The sequence below is a fragment of the Carassius auratus genome, linkage group LG44F, assembly GCF_003368295.1.
Source record: "Carassius auratus strain Wakin linkage group LG44F, ASM336829v1, whole genome shotgun sequence".
NCBI lineage: Eukaryota > Metazoa > Chordata > Actinopteri > Cypriniformes > Cyprinidae > Carassius > Carassius auratus.
The window spans coordinates 882,308-904,847 of NC_039298.1; the positions used below are offsets into that span (position 1 = coordinate 882,308).

A 22,540-nucleotide genomic window follows, 5' to 3' on the forward strand; every position below is an offset into this window, starting at 1 on the left:
AAGTGTTAATCATGGGTCCTATATGGAAGCGTGCAGTGACATGTAGATGATGAAGCAGCGCTGTTATCCAGCTATGCTGAGAAACCAGAAAGACAGTGTTTCCTCTCCAGCTCTCCGACTGCTCTGCATATAGATAAGTGAAGACACATGCTGCAGGCAACAACTGAAAAACATTTAGCTGGGTTTAACAGAGACACTGTGATGTCCATTCAAGCATGAGCTGCTGTATTAATGATCCTTTTGTGAAGACTTGAATCAATGTGACCATGAGTGACAATGTTTGGAAAGGGAGAAAGAACAGAAATAACTACATGGGCTTGATATTTACCTTGTCATAACCTGCCTTTGCCAAGAAACCGCAAGACTAGCACAGTCAAAGGCACTTCCTCGCAACTCTTCCTGTGTGAGATTTTTATCACCCCTCTACAGACCTGCCAGCCCGAAACAACACTCCACACAGTAACTCCAGACAGAGCTGCTTTTGCAAACATCCCTAGTTAACACAAGCACTGTATTCTTGAGCTACACCCATTTAGTTTAAAACAATGAAGTTATAGATAAATGGTTGAATAATTCACAATGAGACCAAGAACATTGGTGAAATTCATTGTCACGCCAAATTCAGGTTTTATGAACTTTGGCTCGACTTTTAGCCCTACTATACTAAAACCAAAACTAAACAAAGAAAGATAAAAAAAAATAAAACCTTAAATAAATAATGTCCAAGTGTTGATTCCTAGACAGATAACTCATTTTCATGACTTTGAGACCTGGAAATCCTTTTCCTTTCCTAACAAAAAATATCAGAAATAATAATTCAGCAAAAAGAGAGTGACTGTGCACGTGGCTTAAGAAACAATTAATCAGCATGTTTGTTTCTTGAGATTAAAGTCTGTGCAAACACACCTCTTTATGTGTATTTGCAGTTTCACGAAAAACTCCGAAGTGTGGGTTAAGACAGAAACAGTCACATGTAAACAGGTCAATCTGTTGGATTTCTCTTTAAGAAGTGTGCAGAATCTACAGTCGTGGCCCAAAATCCTTTTGATCTTTTTTTAAAGAATTCACAAAAATGTATCCTTTCATTGGATAATAAGAATTTCAAATGGGGGAAATATCATTATGTCACTAGTCTTCTAAAACTAATTCCTTGTATACGCAAGCATACTTGGCAACAAAGCTCTTTCTGATTCGGATTATGAAATAAAGTTTTTCTCAAATACTCGTTGGACACAATTATTGGCACCCCTAGAAATTCTTATGAGTAAAATATCTCTGAAGTATATTCATATTCACATTTTTGAGCACACCAGCATGATTATAAACATGAAATTATCCACCCGTGGCTTCCTGTTTCACAGAAATTGAAAAAAAAGGTGGGGGGTTTTGGAGGACAAAGCCCAAATTCATCCATCAAAATGAGAAAAACCAAAGAATATATTTCTAATGTGCAGCAAAAGATAATTGAAGTTGTTTATGTCAGTGTTTAAGTTGGACTCATGTGTTGTGATTTTGACAGATGATGACCAGTTGTTGTTTTCTTCATTCCAGGCATTAGCTGGAACAACAGATGATCTGAGGTAATGTGAGGGGGTGTGAGCACCCATCCCGTATCTTCTGTCTTACCAAACAATTCCACATCAATGACATCACCCTGATTATTACACCACACCAGAGTAATCACTCAGCAAACGTCTACAAACCATGAGAACACACTGATTTTATAACCGTCTAAAATTCCTTCTGTGTCCGCACACCCAACAGGTGGAGTAGAAATAAACCAAAACTGCTTTTGATCGGCCTTTCTGTGTTCATGGATGCTGTCGTCCTCTTCTCATCTGACCTGATGCAGTCAACTGAGGAGGTGAGATGGTCTGGTTAAACATTTCAAGCCACTAGCAGACATATAGTCACCAATGGCAGCTCGAACCAAGCAACTTAATCAGCAGCAGCATCAGTCCCAATGAAATTACTAAATTGGGATGCGTTTTAAAGTCAACACTAAAGAGTCTGATACCAGTGTGGGCCGTCAGATATCCACAGGCTTGAAGGTCTGGACAGATCACTGCTCTGCCAAAGCCTCAGCTTTCAACACACAAGTCCACAGTCCTATGTTTAATACTAGTATTTAATTCCAATCATTGCCAAAGACATGTCCACTTACTGACGATTAGCAGTAATGACGGACTACTTGAGTTTAATACAAACAGACAAATTGTTGTACTGAGGGATTGAACAGACACACTTACACTCCTCTTTCAGCCTGTCACAACAGATTCACATCTCAATGGCTAACATATCCAGTTAAAAAGCTGCCAACACTTTACATAAACAACATAACTACACTGAATGAGCACTTACAAACACACACAGGCCTGAAATAGTCAGGACACTGGTGCCAGACCACAGAGTGTGTGTGTGGTTAGTGTGTGCCATCACCGTATCCTAATCACAGCTATTAAACACACACACATACAGAGCCTGATCTCTTCATTTGGAGTAATGCAACACAGTGAGAAACATGAGTGATGAAGCTTCTTTTCTTTCTCCTCCTCATGCACAAATAACATTGTCACATACTGATTATCTGACTCACTTCTCAGAGGCAACAACAGCACAGGAGTTCAGTGTTACTGTGCAGGACAGAACAGAGACCAGAGATACGATCAGATTGAGCTGACAGCAGAGGCTTCAGATTCTTACATCAGCACATAAACTCATTTCACATGCTGTCAAAGAGATATGAATACTGACTGCTGGGTTGTTTCAACCCAACTTTGGGTCAAATATGGACTAACCCAACTGTTCATTTTTACATTCAAATCTTAACCCAAAGGTTGGGTTGAAACAGTCCAGCGTTTTTTAGAGTATGGAGCTACACTACACAAGAGCATTAACAGATAATTGTTTAATTTCAAATGTTCTGAATTAGTCTGCATGACATTAATTACTATTTAAAATAACTGTGATGTAATATCTTGTAAAATGCAGTTTATTCCTGTGATCAAAGTTGAAATTTCAGCATTGCTCCAGTCTTCAGTGTCAAAAGATCCTTCAGAGATCATGAAAATATGCTGATTTGCTGCCCAAGAGACTATTAAAACGTTGAAAACACAATGTTGTGCTGCTTCACATTTTTTTTTGCAGAAAGTACATTTTTTCAAGATTTTTGTTAAATAGAACGTGTATATATTTTGAACATTCATTTGAAATAGAAATCTTTTATAGCATGACACATTTATGGCAATTTTTAATCAGTTTGAAGCAAACTTACTTACATAAACTTACTTTTATTTCACCCAGAATTGAAAGTGATTGTTTTTTTTAGTGATTGATTAATGCAGTTTTTTCTCTCTTCAGAACGGTGTTGAAATCAAGGCTGTATTATTCTCCATCAATCTGCACATTCAGTAATCATTTAATTTAGATGGTTACCACTTTTATAATAACCACTTTTATTTTATAATAACACACTGCGTCTGTCAATTTGCTTCTATGTGTCATGTTATTCATGTTATGTTAGCATCTTCAGACGTGTGCTGCAGTGACCACTGCTCTAGACAGAAGGGAGGCTCTCATCTCATCACTGGAAACCATGTTTCTCTGAGATTAATCCAGATATAAACCTAATCCTTCCCCTGATAAGAGCCATGAGAAACACAACAGCAAAACTGACCTGCTTCTACTGAAGTACCACTGAAAGATCTATCAGACCTATCAGCATAGACATAATCAAACTCAAGAGAGATATTCTGATTAGACAAGGGCAACAAGATTAATCAAAACAAAACTGAAATCACTATATGGCTCAGTCGGTGTGACTATTAAATCACAAAGATCGCAGTGTTTCAGAGTGAAGTGTGGTACTGTGTTCATTTACACATGAGCAGCTCATTATTAGCGGTTTCTTCGTCTACTCTGAGGTTTCAATCAAAATAAAAGTTTGATTGCTTAACATTTGAAAAAAAAAATAATAATAATTTAGACAGCAGTAAATATAAGTGTTGCAATTTTGGTTGTGTAATGTAAAGTAAAAAATATTATTACTATATATGTGACCCGTGCTGGCAAAATGAGTCTATGCACACAGGCTCATTTTGAGACCCCGTCTAGTGATTCCAATGCTCCAAATAGTAATTAAACCTCTAAAATTATTTTTATTTGTATGTTTTCTGAGAAGAGTACTAGGGATGCACTATATTTTTGGACTGATATTAGCCGATAATGGCTTTAAGTGTAAATATCGGCATCAGCCGATATGAAAAATGATGCCGATATGTCTTGCCGATAAGAGGAATACGTTAACTCACATGTGCTCTAGGTGTGCTAGTGATTAGATCACGTCAGTAGTGTGACTCATTTTTGAAGCTAAGTTTTGCCTGAATGATGATTAGATTCACTGCTTTGGATCACTGCATTTAAATTGAGAATGCACCTACAGAATGAAGTATTCTCTGTATGAAAACGTAAACAGTTAAAGAAAACTTTGAACAATCAAAACCAAACTTGGTACACTTCATCAACACCATGATCTAAGGGTCCATGCCAGTTGGGAACAGCCACCTTTTAAAAAAAATTTATGATAACTTTTTAACATTTAGTCAGGAAAGCATGATGGTGTCTATGGGCTCTTTGGGTCATGCCAAATCTGTGAATGTCAATTGTGCCAATATTGGCTGAACCATTTGTCCGCCATAGTGAAATTTAACATAAATTGCATGAACCATAAATCTTTTGAACCATTTGGCATATCTGCAAAAAACGTATGAAAATGCTAACATCCCCCTACTGTGCATGGGTAAAGCCTCAACCCGCGTCATTTCTGCTAGGCGTTTATTTATTTTCCGGCTCTTTGAAACTTTGCGGCAATGTCGAGGAAAGGAACGGAGTTTGTGAGGTGGAGGTGGAGCTGTTGCTGCGAGTAACTCAGGAGTATAAAGTGGCCAAAGCAAGCGTGAACGTAGACTGGGAGATGTGCCAAAACAAATATCATCTTGGCTGAATTGGTCATATGACTGCATCACATGACTAAAAATGCGTCATCGTTCTCAAAAGCCTCCGTTTTCACAGTCAACACTATGACGTGAAGACGCCATTTTTAAATGTATCCGATTTGGAGAGTGTTCCAAAGGCTACATTTTCATTTACTTAAAATGCCGTCTAAGTGTGGACGGAAGGCCAAAACGAAGGAAAAATATACGTTTTCAAACGAAAATGTATTAGTGTGGACATGGCCATAAAGAATTGGAATACTATGGAATACTATTGGAATACTCTGCAAAACCACTGGCCCAGAAGCTCTCAGGTTGTGGGTTCAAATCCAGCATGGTTAAAGTTGCTTCTATTTCAGAAATTGTATTATTTGTATTGAGTCAGAAACGTTTTTTTGTTCATTTTGCTCATCTCAACTTCAGTTCAATTTCGAACTTCTCTACTTCTGAACCAATCTGCTTTCCTAATGTACATTCTATTTCTGCCATTTTTGTTCTTCCCGCCCTGCACTGTGCTAAGGCCCTTCTCGGGCTTGGCCTCGGAAATGCTGTTTGCAGCTATATTTAATTATTATTATTCCCAACTATTTGCTTTATTTTACTGTAATATTAGAAAAGTCATTTTTATGGTATTATAATTATTTAACCATTTTGGTATGTAAATAAGTGTTCCTGTAGCTCAATTGGCAGAGCATTGCGTTATCAAGCGCAAGGTTGGGGGTTCGATTCCCCGGGATCACATGATAGGTAAAAATTGATAGCCTGAATGCACTGTAAGTCGCTTTGGATAAAAGAGTCTGCTAAATGCATCAATTTAAATATATAAGCAATATATCACAAAAAAAATTGCCAAATTGCGCAACCTTACAAAAAAGCGCAGCAAACCTGGAGTTTTTCTTTTAATCACTTTTAAAAATTGCAATTGAAATTTAGTATCAGAAAAATCACAATTAGACTTTTTCCTCAAACCGTTCACCCCTAGTTTATCCTCATGGCTGATCTCATAATTCCATCTGGGACTGTTGAACATCAAACTAGATGAACTGATTTCTGCAAGATCACTAAGGATTCCAGTGCATCATGTGCAAAAACATATGATTGCACAGTTATGTAATGTATCACACTCATCTCAATCAAGATAACTTTTGCATAGTGCTTCAGACAGCTGTACCAACCGACAGACGATAAGATAAGAAAGTACCTCATGAAAGTGGTCCACACAACCCCCAAGACCTACTGAATGCAAAAGACCTGAAATATGTCTTTGTGGAGAACAGCGTGGCATTGTAATCACTGCATTCTTTACAACAGCTGACGAACCGCATGCCACAAAAGCCAGTGAGGGATGATGGGACACACTGGTGTTTGATGATTGACACCGCCTGTCAATCCAGTTTGAATGCTCATTTGATTGACAGCTGCTGGCCATATCACAAGTGCCTTCCCTAGAGCAATGGGAAGCCATCTTTAACAGCTCCTAAGTAAAACACTATATAACACTATATTCAACACTATATAAGGCGGAGTGAAGCATATGTGATCCAGCTGCCAGAACCACAGCCCTCTGTAGAGTGCTGCATGCAATTATTAAGTGCTTTTCATTCAAAACCCATAAACGAGTTGATTCATAAAGGCTGTGTTCATTTGTGAAGATTATCATGATTAAGAAAACATGTGAAAAATGAATCAATGAATCAAACTCTTCTTGGTCACTAAGCTTATTTTCTGCAATAATCCTAAAACCAATGGAGAAATCTGGCTGGGTTTTTGATGAGGGAATCAGGGTGACAAAAATACAGATCACTGCTGCGCTCTATGGTGACCTCTTGGTAAAAGCAGGAAGAGATACAGCCGTACACCGAGTGGATCTTACCTGAACAGTTTTCTTGATTCTGTTAGAGGGTCCGGGATACTCCGGAGAATACAAGTCTGTCAGAAACAGGGAGTTGATGAGTGTAGACTTTCCCAAACCTGATTCTCCTGCAGGACAGAGAACGAGAGAGTTTACGTCAGAGATTTCAGCAGATGACTCACTCATCACTTCTGTTGGCTGGTGAACAATGACTGTGTGGAATTTGAGTCTAGAGATTTACGCAGAATCTGAAAAGCCCTAATTCACATCGTCTTCCAATTGCATGCCTGTTCATTAAACTTTTTTTTCCCTATATTTTTTGTTTTCCATTTTAATGCTCTCTGAATTCCATTTTAATAGCATCGAAAAGCATTTCATAAAGGTAATATGGCCCTTTTTCTCATCTGCAAAATCTGCTTAAATTCTTCTGGATTTTATACAAATAAAAAACAACAACTGGTAATTAAATGAATACATGAAACAATCTTGTATAATGTATAAAAATATCCTTTACAATAAGTCATTGCTTTTGTGTCAAATAAAGTTCTGCAAAACAGAGGTTGGATAAATTAAATACAGCCCAAATTTTGATTTGTTAATCCAATCTGACAAATTCAATCACATTCAGCATTATACAACAATTTTAATAACTGGATACCATGATTCTCTCCATGCTTTTATATATATATATATATATATATATATATATATATATAAAAATAAAAAATCAAAGGTCCCTATAAGGCCCAACATTGCAGATCTACCAAACCTGGTGCTCTTAACACCTGACACTCTGAATTGATATGGGGTTGGTCACGAGTCTGGGAAATACTGACGACATCTGAAATGTGTGGAATTCCATAAAGCACAAGAGATTACTATTTAGCTGGACATATGTAGGGAAATCTAAAGAGTCAGAAACTCAAGACTATATGATGAAGTACAATTCAGGAGAAGAAACAGAAGGTGTGCGAACCAAGATAAACAAAGAGGATGTTCACAAGCCATTCTAAACTTTGCCACGACAAACTTCAGTATTGCCACTGCTCATACTTAACCTTTAACTCTAAGGCCCCATTTACACTGCATGGTTCAAGTGACCCAATGAAATTGGGTCAGATCGGATCTGACCGGTGAACGTGTAAGCAGGAAAAAACTGCATGGGTTCCGATATTCTCAGATCGGATTCAGGCCTCATTCATATGTGGCAATAAATTGGATATGAAACGGATAAATGCATTTGCGTGCACCATGTAAGCAGACAAATCGGATATTCCCCAGTAAATGCGAGTTGTACGTCATTAAAAAAGTGACGTCAACTCAGGTGGACAGCACTAGCTGAGATCACATGACTTATTATAGGCGCGAAATTCGCCCAGGATGCAACAAGGGCTCCTCTTTTTTTCTCCGCCGTACGAGACCAATGTTTTGCAGATTTTTTTGTCGACTTTTCAAAATATTGTGGAAAGCAAAACACTGTATAATTTTATTTGCATCTGCATCCATTGTATTTCATGCTGTTTTACTTCCTTTTCCAGGTCAGAACGTCTACGTTTGGTAGTTTCAGCAAGTGTATAGTGTAAATGCAAAAATCGGATATGGGACACTTTGTGCTTTTCCAGCACAGTTTGTGCTACAATACCTCAGATTGCCTGCTTGTTTGGAAAAGGAGTAGTTACATTAGTCACATGGTGGACAATAAAACGATCATAGAGACTTGTGGATTAGCTCTTTTGACTAGCACTACTGTTCAAAAGTTTAGGGTAGGTAAGTTTAAAAAAAATATATTTCTGAATGAAGCATCTTCTACTTACCAAGACTGCATTTAATTGACCAATAATACAGTAAAAACAGTAAAATTGTGAAACATTACTACAATTTAAAATAATTGTTTCTATTGTAATATATTTCAAAATGCAATTTATTCCTGTGATCAAAGCTAAATTACTCCAGTCTTCAATATATATATTTTTTTACGTTTATTGTCCCCCTTAAACTAGTTTTGCATAACACATACACATACAATGTCACATGATCCTTCAGAAATCAATAAAAACTAATCTATGATATTTGGCCACTGGCCATTTATAAAGACAATGTTTCATTAAATTTGCCATTTGCATTTTCTAGCATTGGTAACAAGCTTCCACAAGCTTTTCCACAAAAACAACAACTTTTGAACAAAAGTGCATGTCAGAACACCTTAGCATTTACCTAGAAAATTCCTTGGCAACCCTAAAATCTGCTCAGAGCACATACAGTAAGCAAGTGCACAGCAACATTACTGAACCCTCCAGTATTGTGTAAACTACTTTTTTTTTTCTTCTGAAACTGTATTAATCTAGTTTATAATAGACTAAAAAGGTAACTCATCCCACTGTTAAACAAATATATTGCTGACATTTGATGCCTCCCCATAATGCATAGGTCTCCAGCAACAATTGACTTTTTTCCCAGATCAATTCCTCCAAGCATCCGAGAGTGATCTATAAGCTGGATGCATGGCAATGTGGTTCCTGTAAGGCCTGGAACAAAGAGGAAAGTGTGAAGAGAAATGGGTGCATGTTGGCACAGGGCAACGCTGGGCTTTTCTCCTGACCTTTAACAAGTGCCCAAACCAGCGTCACTTCCATAGCACGCAAAACACAGAGAGAACCTTCAAACAAACAAAAGCTTCTTTCAAATCCTAAATGTTTTCCAGAAGGGCAGAACAACAGTGACCTCCCCATCACAGCAGATACGTCTTCCACTCGCAAAAGCAACTGCTCTCATTGAGCAGAATGAGGAAAAACCCCACAGGATTTACTGTGCTTGCTGAATGTGGTTTTTGAAACAGGCCCGTGGTCTTGGGAAAACAGTGAGTGAAATACGGTCTTCTTTAAAATGTCATTATGAATTAGGGAAACAATAAAAGCAGGCAGCGGGTGGCAGAGCGAAGCAGGCACTGGGATGCACTTCTGCTGTTCTCTGGAGTGAAACCAGCACAGCAGAGAGAGCAGAAAAACTGCTGGGAGACATATGATACTGAATACAGGCCTGCCAGAGAGAAGAATTTCCCCGCTGGAAGAAACTCACATAAAAAGCAGAAGATCTTGTGGAATCCTAGCTTGCAGGAGTTTTTATAGTATCGTAACTTGCAGCTGTTCAAGGAAACTCATTTAGTACAAACGTTTAAAGGGACGGTTGGACAAAACTCGCTCATGTCACGCCAAACATGTATGAACATTTTTTCTACAGTGATTTTTACATTTTGAATACATTGTTGTGAATGACTGTTATATGTTGAATTTATGTTTAGGGCATCACATCATATCATGGCTGTTGCAGTGTCCAGAAAAAATTATATGCTGAAAGTCAAGAAAACTTGCTAGTTGTCTATAACTTTATTTGGATCTGTCAAAGCCTGGTCAAACCAAGGACAAGTACTTGCACGCTTACCTTTTCTGCAGTACTGCTAGCAGATCGATCTGGTACATGCTTACAAAAATACAGTCATTTATAGAGAACGTTATCCTCCATTGTTGTGGATGCTAGTATAGTTATCGTTCTTTGTGTAAACCGACCTGGTTTAGATTAAGAATGTTAGTCTGACTGAGTTGGGTCTACTAGTAAAGAAATTAATTTGACTTTTTCTATAGGTGCACTTCACTTTGTGTGACTAAAACAATAGACCTATGTCGCCTGCAAATATGCAAGAAAAAACAGATAATTAATGTGAAATACTGTTTATGGTTGGGCAGTTTTTTCTGTTTACTTGCCATTGACCGATTTGGCAGAAAAGTACATTTTAGAAACCAGTTCTATGTAGAAAGAAAGCTGTAGGGGTTTGGAGCAACATGAGGGTGAGTAAATGACAGATTTTTGGGTGAACTTTTCATTTCAGTAGTTAAGTGAGATCTGAGTGGGGATGCAGAGTTTAACACTGAGGAAAGACAGAGAGACATTGATAGATGAACAGAAAGGTGACTATTGGCAGAAGGTTTGTCATATTAACACCAGATATAATTACAGATTCCTTCATTGAACTCAAGAATGATGACAGATCAGGGCTTTCCTGTCACCCGCCCAAAATTGCCAAGCTGGTATCTGTAACCCGCCCTGTCTCTGTGCATTATGAAACTCACTGATTGTGTTGTGTCAAATCCTTACAGGCCTGCCCTGAGCAGATGAAGAAAAAACAACACACAACACGTATCCATCTAACCAGCTGTATTTCACAACATTAGCCATTAATGAACACTCTTCAGACACAGCAAACTCTACGTTAAGTCCAAACTACTGCAATCGGGGAAATCTAAACAAGATGCATTAAGTGTTATGGAAAAGACAGAGACAAAGAGCAAAGTGAGAGTCATTCCACTGAAGCGGTTCAGCCCAAAGCCCACCACGAGGATCGGTGAGAGTCCAGCTCGCTTCCTTTAAAGGAAATATGCCACAGCTGTGTAAACCAAGGGGCTTATTCCAGAGGAACTCCTCATCTCATGACAGGGCCAGGGTGAGCTGGGAAGCAGGAAAAGCTCGGGACTGCACTGGGAGAGACAGCATTTACTACGAACTCTCAAAGAACTTTCACTGGCATAGATAAAACAAAAATGTGGGAAAAAGACCTACAGGAGGAATTGCATAAACTTGTAAAATCATTAAAACCAGCAACATGGATCTTAGACCCTATTCCATCTAAGCTACTAAAAGAGGTGTTTCCAGAAGTCATAGATCCTTTTCTGAGTAATATTAATTTGTCAGTGTCATTAGGATATGTTCCAAATCCTTCAAACTGGGTGTTATTAAGCCTCTCATTTAAAAAAAAAAAACCTAAACTAAGTTCTAGAGAATTAGTTAATTACAGACATCTCAAATCTCCATTTTCAATCAAAAAAATACTAGAAAAAGGCAGTATCCTCTCAGCTATGTTCTTTCTTCGAGAGAAATGGTATCTATGAGGATTTCCAGTCAGGATTTTGACTGTATCAAAGTACAGAGACTGCTCTCAATAGAGTTACAAATCACCTGCTCTTATCATCTGATCTTGGCTGCATTTCTATTAGTGCTACTGGATTCATAGTGCTGCGTTTGACACTATCGACCACAACATTCATTGGATTGGCACGGTTCAAATCTTACTTATCTGACAATCATTAATTCATAGCAGTGATTAAGAGGTATCATTTCCATTACAAGTACAATATGGAGTGCCACAAGGCTCAGTAGTAGGACCGCAGCTCGAGATATCATCAGGAAACATGGTGTTAGCTTTCACTGCTATGTTGATGATACTCAGCACTATATTTCTTTGCAGCCTGGCGAAGCACTGCAATTCGAAAAAAATAACGGAATGCATAGTTGATATAAAAAAAACTGGGTGACTAGTAATATTGTACTGCTAAATTCTGAAAAAAAAAAAAAAAAAGTATGACTATATTAACCCGGTTCTGTCAACTTTGGCTCCCTAATGAACATCGAATACATTTCAAAATCTTGCTAATAACTTATAAAGCCCTGAATGGTTTAGTTACTCAGTACTTGAGCGAGCTCATATTGCATTATAGTTCTTCACATCCGCTGTGATCTCAAATCTCTGGTCATTTGATAATACGTAGAATATCAAAATCAACTGCTTTTCCTATTTAGCACCCAAAAAATAATCTATCTAACACTGTTTGGGAGGCAGACACACTCTTTCGGTTTAAATCTAAATGAAAAACCTCTTTAACCTGGCATACACTAGCATCTATACTAATGTTTCATTCTTCTTCTTAGGTCACTGTAGCCATGTGGATCCAGTCCATATCCAGATCAGATGGTAGATCAGCACCTAGTTTTGTTTTAAAGTTTTACACTTTACACTTTTTTTGTCCTTGTAAGTACTGAACTGAGAATTGAGTAATATTAAGAATAGGGTTTGGTTTAGGGTTAGCTGCATGTAATTATGCACAATTTCTGCTATAAATCTTGGTGCTGCGGATTATACCTAATCATACTTCAGTATGCAAAAAAATGAAGGACAGAATAATAATCATAATTCATGTATGCAAATATATAAGAAACAAACCAGTTGCTTTTTAGCATGCAATTCAGAAGACAAATAATAGTTCGATATGCAAGTATTAGTGAGCAAATTGTATTTATATACCACATTTAAACATATGCTGAATGAAGTAAAGGAAATTTAAATAAAGACAGAATAAAACCAAACAATAATTTTTATTTTTTTTACTTATCTTACATATATATGCTTCCTTAAAATTTAAGTTTTACACTTATAAAATAAAAACACAGAAATGGCTAGCATACTGTACCTAAATGTGAAATATCCAAAATATTTAAGGATTACAAGTATATTGTTGCTTTACAAGCACTGTAAAAACTTAAAATGTGGTAGAAAATCCATAATTTTTCAGCAATCATAATGAGGTCAAGATTAACAAACCAAATAATCCTTAACACTGATAATAAACTAATCTGAACAAGTAAAAAGAAAGAGGAATAAACTCTATACCAGCCAAGATCATGGATAAACCTTACAAGTGGCTGGTAAACAGGTTAATTAATGTTAAATATTGCCTCAGTCATTACTCTATTCTACTGTCAGGCAACACCTCTGAAACCATAGACGAGCCCAACATACATCCCACCCATAAGAGACGGGTGGTCTTAACAACAACAACAACAACAACAACATCTGTGCTTTTATCATCCACAGAGAGAGAGAGAGAGCTGGAAGTGTTTGACAGCACGGCACTTCTTCAATTATTATGTGATTCTAATCACACGCTGTACACTAAATTGCCATCTAAAAGCTTGTTTCTTGCACACCGTGCAGCAGTGGGGGAAACTCCAGGGCCTAGCCACTACCACACTCCTCCCGAAATCCCATGGAGATGGAATTCTGGAACACTGACATTCCAGAAACGCGGCTCTGGCTCTGGATGGTGAGCAGGACGTGAGGTGACCCCAGGTGGGTGTTTCAGGTTGTGTTGTGTTTGAAGGCTGAAGAGCTGAAGGTGGAGGTAGAGTCCACACAGACCAGGTGAATGAATGGGATTACAGGAAACTTCCCACACACACACTAGGCCATGCTCTCTCTCTCTCTCACACACACACACACACACACACGTCTGGTCAGCTAACCTTGTGGGGACTCTCCATAGGCGTAATGGTTTTTATACTGTACAGACCGTATTTTCTATCCCCTACACCAACCCTACACCTAAACCTAACAAGAAACTTTCTGCATTTTTAGATTTTCAAGAAACTTCATTCAATGTAATTTATTAGCTTGTTTACCCTTGGGGATTTTAGGTCCCCACCATGAAACGAGTCCCCATGAGTCTGTGTGTATTCAGGTTTAAGGCTCCACCAGAATAGAAAAACAACACACACACACACACACACACACACATTCCAAAGGAAGGGGAAAAACCCAGGTCCATGGGAGAATGGGAAGCACATTTGTTTTGAATGCTCACTTCTTCAAGCCCTGTTCTCTCGTTCTGTTCTGCCATGTGAAATCCATCACTGATGCATTTCAGCGCACAGCTGCCAGTGCCTGGCATGAAGCGGCCTGCGAGAAACCGAATACCGCTAGACACATGAGTGCGCGTAATCCACATAGCTCTGCATGCTGGGTCAACCACCCTCTTTCATTGAAGCTTTTTTTTACACATCGCAAACCACAGAAAGACACACAATTTATTTTATAAAGGGATAGTTTCATTTATTTGGCACTTTCCAACCTTTCCAAAGGCAATTGTGACACATCTCACACTTCTAGCTTTTTTTCTCCCAACTGCAAGTTTACTTCTCGCAATTCTGACTTTCTTTTTCTCTGAATTGTGTGAGGGTTCTGTTTTGGGGCCCATACTATTTAGCATTTATATGCTTCCTCAGGGGCAAATCATTAGAAAACACGGTCTCGGATATCATTTTTATGCTGACGTCACCCAAATATACATTAGTTCAAGGTCTGATGTTACGGTTTGTTCTGCAATCCTTTCTGAATGTTTGCAGGACATAAAAGTATGGATGCTTCACAACTTTCTAAAATTAAATAGCACTAAGACTGAGGTTCTTCTTATTAGCACACCGGCAGCCATCCAAAAAAGTAGCAGTTTTAATTTGAGCTCTGCACTGCAGTCTATACAAGCTCGTAACCTTGGTGTGATATCTGATGTTAATTTGCCATTGGAGGCTCACATTAGGAGTGGTACTAAATCAGCATTTTATCATCTCAGAAATATTGCTAGGATTAGGCCTTTCTTTTCTACACCTGATAATGAAAGGCTCATCCATGCTTTTTACTTTTTCTTCACAATTTGGACTTTTTTCTCCCTCACAATTAAGGGTTTATATTTCACAATTCTCACTGCTTTGTGTTATAAAGCCAAATTATGGAAGAAAAAAAAAAAAAACGACTACTTTCTTACAGTTGTGGGTTTATTTCATGCATTCAAGAAAAAAATAATAATTGTGAGATTATTAGTAGAGTCACAATTACCTTTTTTTTTTCAGTGGCAGAAACGGGCTTCCATACTTTCCTGCTTTTGTTGAACACAGAAGAAAGTTTACACTCCTTTCTATGCACTGAAAGGGTATGAGGACTGTCCAGCTATTACATTTTATTGTGTGATCCACGGAAGAAGTTAGGGCGAGTAAAATGATTACCAATTTCTTTTTTTGGGTGAACTATTTCTTTTAAAAGTCTGTAAAAGGCTCAAAACTTTGAAGATAAAGATAAGGTCTAATAGATATAGCAAAAACGCTGTTAAAGGCTTTGGTTTTCATTGCCCTCAAGTGACACAAGAGTTTTTCACTTAAGGAAAAGAGACAAATTCAACGCCAGCGGTGGGATAAATGTGACAGAAGATACTCACCGACGACCATGAGAGTGAACTCGAAGCCCCTCTTCACAGACTTTCTGTACACTTGGTTGGGGAGATTGGCAAATCCCACGTACCCCTCAAGGTTCTTCTGTTGCTGTAGACCAAAACCAAACACAGTTAATGTCGTCAGCAGGCATGACTGACAAAACACGTAAAAACACGTAGACGGCCATCCGTCATGACCGCAGACAGTTAATGAATCTTCAGAAATATTTGATTTGACACTCATATGGCTATAATAAAACAAGGGCTTTTTTCAAGACAAATAATCATTTAAAAACTATTTTTTTTTTGCATTTTCTGAAGAAAATGACTACCGTATTTTTCGGACTATAAGTCGCACTGGACTATAAGTCGCATTTATTTAGAACCAAGAAAAAAATACGGTAATTGCTTACTGGACAACTTTATTATTTCCTTTTAGCAAAGTAAAGAACTTTGCACACCAATGTACAAATGTTTATCACACCAAACAGCTATTCATGTATATGTTCAGACTGACACAAAATTGATAAAACCCTTTTTATTCTGGTGTTCGAAACTCTTTTGTATCGCACTATGAAAAAACACTAGCCAACTAGTCAACCAATAGGATTGGCACTTTTGGTCACATGCCCAAAAAGTGTTAAACGAGTCGCGACAGTGAACCGCAGAGGAAGAATCTAGTAGTGGCTCTTAAATTGTTCGCTGATTGATTTCAGAAACACAATTTTGCACACTTTGCACACTCTATTTTTTCATAAGCGCCACCAACTGGCATACTGAATCTGGATATAAATCGCTCATTTAAACTGGATCAAATTTCACACATTTTTTGCACTGAACATTCAAATAGGTGTGACCAGCCCTATGGGTTTTCCTTCATCAAGTTACTTAACATGCTATCACACAAACCACATGATCTGAGGTATAATTCATGTTTGTAGCATGAATAATGTGGGATGCACAGTGTGGAACACTAAAGCTTAATACTTATAATTAGGGACCTGAACAACCATTGACCATAGTGGTGGACGATATACTGGTAGACACGATTAACCACGTGGTTAAGTGGTAGAGATGTTGGACTATCGTCGGTATCGCGGTTACACACTCATGTGATGTGCCACGTGGTCACGAAAACGTATCGTTTGCGTGCCATTTTCAAGCATTGCGATTCTGAGCTGATTTTGCAGGGCAGGCTCCAGATTTGAGAGATCTTTTGGGGAGCTGAACCACACATGCGTTTGTAGTTTGTCGAGGTGTTTGAAATGACTGTACTTACTGCTACTTTGGAGAGCATTCAGATCATGTTGTTCCACAGATCGATGGATGAACAGATGAAGAAGAGATGATCAGATTCCAGCAGGCAGGGAGAGAGACATCCACATACACAGAATAAAACACAAAGAGACAGAATGAGACAAAGAAAGATAGCAGCTGAAGTGCATTAAGAGGTGTGTCCTCTGCTAGAATTCAGATACGTATGTCAGATCATATGATATTGCCTAAACATAATATACCATCCAGCCCTAGCACAAAGGCTTTGTTTATATCTGACATTAACATCCATTGCACCACTTCCAAATGGTCACATTACTTACTACCATATGTAAATGCCAATAATTATTATTATTACTCTTTATTATTTATAGACACACTTTAAGAAAGAAACACATCTGTGGAAGATCCTGTAAATATCTGTCTATTTTAGTCCTAATACCAAAAATGTACAGCCTGTAGTGTTTTCCTAATGCTGCACAACCATACCACTTCTCTAAACATACAGAGTTACAGGAAGGTCAGAAATGGGGCTTTAGTACTTGTCAGTAACTTAACTGAAAAATCATCTCACTGAATAAACCAGGCCTTTTGTTTCTGCTGAAAACAGCAACTCATCAAATGCACTGATCTGTGACTGCAGCACATAGAAACCCAACTCATTTGACTATCAAAACCTTCATGTTATTCTGCTTACACCACCAAAGGAAACATCCTGGAGGAACACGTGCAGCCTGACTGACACAAGCCTGAGATGATGATTCAGAAAGTCGTAAGTCAACTTTATGTGAGGAATAGCCCAGCATTTATATTGAAAGTAAGTAGTTATTCAGTGCTAATAACATTTCACATCACAATCACACTTGACGCAGACACAATCATGAATCCAGTCTGCCAAGTCAGACAAAAGTTTCCTTTTCAGGTGAACGACCTCTTTAAGATGAACCATTGCATTTATTTTGTGTGTCTGAGAAATGTTGTCCTCTCTTACTTTATTTTCACCAGCACCCACACAATGGATAAGCAATGCTCGATCTTGACACTACAAATGAAAGTAACGAATATCCTGCTCAACTTCCTGCTGATGTTATCACCGGGTGTTCTTCTAGAAGGCAGGTGTGAAGCGTGAACACACGAGTACACACAGAAGTCGTCTGAAAAGATAAACGGAGGTTCCTTCAGAAGGCTAATGTTCCTTCTTCCAGACTAAAACCATGTCAAAGACGAGACGCTCAGTATATCTAAAGAGGAACGTCTCAATGAACCAATACGGTAAATGCTCTGATGCAAATTTGAGATGGTCTCAACCACACACACCAGCAAAAACTACCCCAGACCGCCATGAGGAACAAGCCGAAGGCCCAAAAAAGCACAAATGGATTTCCCTGCAGGGGTGAAGCATCAACAGAAATAGACCAGAAGGACTCACACAAGCAAAACTTTAACATGCCAGGGCTTTCATACATATATGACCTCAAAGTCACTGATGTGAGTTATTATGGGATAGACGGATGCCTTCATCCATTATATGAACATGAATGCAAAGGCTTAACCGAGACGTGCTAAGATTCATTGTGTGTCAAGCAGCTTGTATATACATATATACATTTACATAGACATACATGCGTTCCATAGAATAGATAAGGTATGAAACATCACGAGGGTGAGAATACGATGACAGAACTTTCATTTTTGGGTCATCCATTCCTTTAGGGATTTTTTAGATGACACTTAACTAAAACCATTACCGTGCAGAGATCTAAAGTGACTGCTGTCCAGAAACAATGACGTGTTTTTGTATGTGGCTTAACTGCCGGAAGAGATGTGGTAGCCTAAACCTAAAGCAGTAAAGAAAGACACAAAGGCAAAGCAATAAGGAGGAGTAAATGAGATGCAGCGTTACGCATTTTTTACACGACACATTTTCAACAAGTACTTCACAGGATGTGACCGACGAACAAGTCAGACAGTCCAGAATTGAGAGCAAAGCGCACAATTCATAATTCCGCCATGATCCCAGTTCCAAGGGAACGAAAGGGCATTAAAGTACACTAGACGTGAATTTATATTGTATCTATTTACAGAGGTATATTGTGTCACACTTCACACTTCTCTAGTAAGTTTCGTCTGTGTGTGAAGACAGTAGCGCACATCTGTGGATGAAGGTTCCGAAGTGAACCGAATAAAGTTAAATGGAACTGAATTGAACTGTTCAGTGCAGTGATGTCAGATTTATTTTGGATAATAAAGTTTGTTAAATTATTAAATGCCTTGCCCCATCACATATCTTTGTCACGTCATTAAGTGTTTGATCACCACATTTGAGTGATCATTGCAAAATATGTGTTTATGTATATATATATATAGGGCTGTGCAAAAAATCAAATGCCATTTCATGCACATCTCATCAGTAAAGACGCTCCTATGATTAGAAGTATATCTCCAGCACATGTGTTCAGATCAGGGTTGCCAGGTTTTCACAACAAATCCTGCCCAGTTAAAACTAGACCAAAACTAGCCCAATGGCGCTTCCAGAAGGTTCCCCGATAAAAAATTGCTTCCAGGGGTTAAAATTTACGTTTTTTTTTAGCTGGGTTGCCTTGGTAAAATTAGCATTTTAGGGGCTAAATATCACGTTATTTGTATTGGAGTCGCTTTGACCCGCGGACATGAAAAACAACCACAGACCTGGCAACACTGGTTGGCATTTACTACACCCAGCCGTAATTCACTGACAATCTACACAAAATCTCAGGCGAATCTTTGTTGATTTTGAAAGCGATTTTGTGTTAGTTGTCGGTAGACTACGGCTCTGTGTAGTGACTGCCGCTCCAACTGAACCAGTGTTGCCATGTCTGCGGTTGTTTTTCATGTCCGCAGTTAGAAGCAATACCAACAGCGTGATATTTAGTCCCTAAAATGTGAATTTTACCAGGGCAACCCTTCCAAAAAAATTATATTTTAACCCCGGGAAGCAATTTTTATCGGGGAACCTCCTGGAAACGCGATTGGGCTATTTTTTGACTAGTTTTAAGAAGCAACTGGGCAGGATTTGTTGTGAAACCCTGGCAACCCTGATCTGAACGCACATGCTGGAGATATACTTCTAATTACAGGAGCGTCTTTACTGATGAGATGCGTATGAAAATCGCATTCGATTTTTTGCACAGCCCTATATATATATATATATATGTGGAAGTGTCCAAGCTTTTGATTGGTACTGTACTATAATATAAACAAAGAATATCGGCTAATATATAGATATCGGCCCTTTCTTACTCCATAATATCGGTATCGGCCCCCCAAAAAACACAATATCGGTTGGGGCTCTAATCATTTCTTAAAGTAAATCAATCTTTTTGCAGCTCTGGAGATGAACTTTATGTGTTCTTGTCCTCATATATTGAGACGGCAGATGCTGAAACCACACGCATCTGGTTTGCTTTAGTATACTGCGCTTTAAGACTCACACCGCACTTTTGATCTTTTCATTCAAACCTCTCCAAATTCCCTTACACTGCACATTATACAGTAAATTACGTTTTTATGACTCGATTCCATGATTCCATCCGCATTTAGTGCATCAAGGAACTCGTAGGGCTCTGGCAGGATCTTGTTGACTCATTGCAACAGCACGCGAGTAAAACAAGCAGTCTTCTCGGTCTGGTTTTCTCATCACACACCCAATGAAACAGTCAGACAATATGACCCATAAAGTCTATTTTGACCACCCGCAGTTCAGACTCACATTCTCTTTTAGGGTTTCAGTTGATTTAAAGGGATAGTTGGCCCAAAAATGTTATTTACCCTTTATTAACCCCTCTGGAGCCATTTTGGACACTTTTTATGATGAATGGATGCACTTTATTGGACTTATTTTATACGATTGAAAAATAACACCCAAGTTTGGAAGAGCCAGGACATTTTTATAGGGTAAATCATGGGCTAATTTCCATTTTTCGGGGTGAACTAGCCGATCCCTTTAACATCCTACTCAAGGGCTGTAAAGCACTACCACAATCTGCATCCAGGACCAAAATAGGTTTCACATTCAAAAGAGAGGCAAATCCTAGCTGTTTTCATGTCTGGTTCTGCCTTAAAATCCTGATTTCTTTCATTCTGACATAGGAAGAAATTCATGGGATACAGGATCAAATTTGACTAGTTGTGTTTTAGAAATGAGGCCTAAGGACTTTGCAGAGGAATAAAACACACTGTCCCATGTGAACGGACAGAACCGATTAGGGATGCACGATAATATCGGCACAACATCGGTATCGGCCGATAAAAGCTTAAAATGACCATCATCGGTATCGGCCGATATGAATATTTCTGCCGGTGAGCCAAACCGATATTCTCCAAGTGAATTAATTGACCTGTTTTTCAGGTGTGAATGTCTGTCTACATTTGTAAAATAATACATTTATGGTAGAATCAGTACAGAAGAGATACATGGATTTCTCTTCAGTAAAATTAAAGTTTAAATATATCAGGCGAAAATGTTTATATATATCGGTATCGGCCAAAATTATTTTGAAAATATCGGCATATCGAATATCGGCCAAAATCCAATATCGTGCATCCCTAGAACCGATTCAAGCAGTAGCCATGTGATCCAAACATGACGGGAATAAAGGAGGATTTCTACTTTAATGAACAAGAGTCCAAGTTCTTCAGCTACACCAGAGATCTCACTCATAGATGATCATGCTGTGTGATGCTATAGGACACATTTATTTGTGTAATATCAATGTATTGTTTCTGTATAATGCTTTACTTGTGTCTGTGCATTTCTTGTCAAATGTATACAAGTAAGATGGATTATTTGGTTACAAACAAATTAATCTGTTTACAGATCCATACACCCATTTGTCCCTCCATCTATCCATCCCCCAATCCATGAATCTGTCCGTCCCTCTTTCCATCCATACCTCTATCTGTCTGTATATCTGTCGCCTCTGTCTGTATATCTTCCTGAAAGGGCCACTTTCAGGTGTTCGGCTCTGACACACCTGCCTGAAAGTTTCTAAACAGCCTGATTAGACAGTTCACAAGATAAAATAGATAAATAAAATGATGTGCGTTTAATTAGTGCTGGAGTGAAGCTCCATGAGCAGGATCCTCCACCCCTGACCTACTGAAACGCACACATTTGACTATTTCTACAAAGCTGAGAGAGGACAGACACAAGAAAGTGTTACTTCAAACAGACAGACTACAGCTGTAAATGTCTGGCCACGGAACATCTTCACTGCTTAAAATGGTTTTCTGTACTAAATATTAAGATAATGCCATATTTTGTTTATTGTGGCATTCTTTATACTAGTACAATGAACATACCATAGCACTATTACTGAGTACAACGGCAGTACTATCTGATACCATTATTATACCACCCACAGTACATTTTTTGTTTGTAATCGTAACTATTAAAGTCAAATACTTATATTAGAAAATAGACAGTAACGTTAATTGTTATGACAATGACACACAGAGTGAAGATTAGAACGAAAAAGGAGCTCGAGTAGATCTATTACTCTTTTTAACGTTCAGAGAAC

The 22,540-nt window shown here is 38.3% G+C and overlaps 1 protein-coding gene across 3 annotated transcripts in view; it reads right to left on the minus strand.

Moving 5' to 3' along the window:
* LOC113068267 (septin-7) overlaps positions 1-22,540 on the minus strand; it is a 43,158-nt gene that overhangs the window by 20,420 nt on the left and 198 nt on the right. For 2 of the 3 annotated variants that reach the window (XM_026240935.1, XM_026240934.1), the window contains exons 2-4: positions 16,987-16,991; positions 15,714-15,816; positions 6,865-6,971 (exon numbers count right to left, since the gene is read on the minus strand). In XM_026240935.1, the coding sequence (XP_026096720.1) occupies positions 6,865-6,971; positions 15,714-15,816; positions 16,987-16,991 (215 nt within the window). Of the gene's footprint in view, positions 1-6,864; positions 6,972-15,713; positions 15,817-16,986; positions 16,992-22,234; positions 22,237-22,540 lie in introns of all 3 variants that reach the window. The other variant, XM_026240933.1, reaches the window with a different exon arrangement.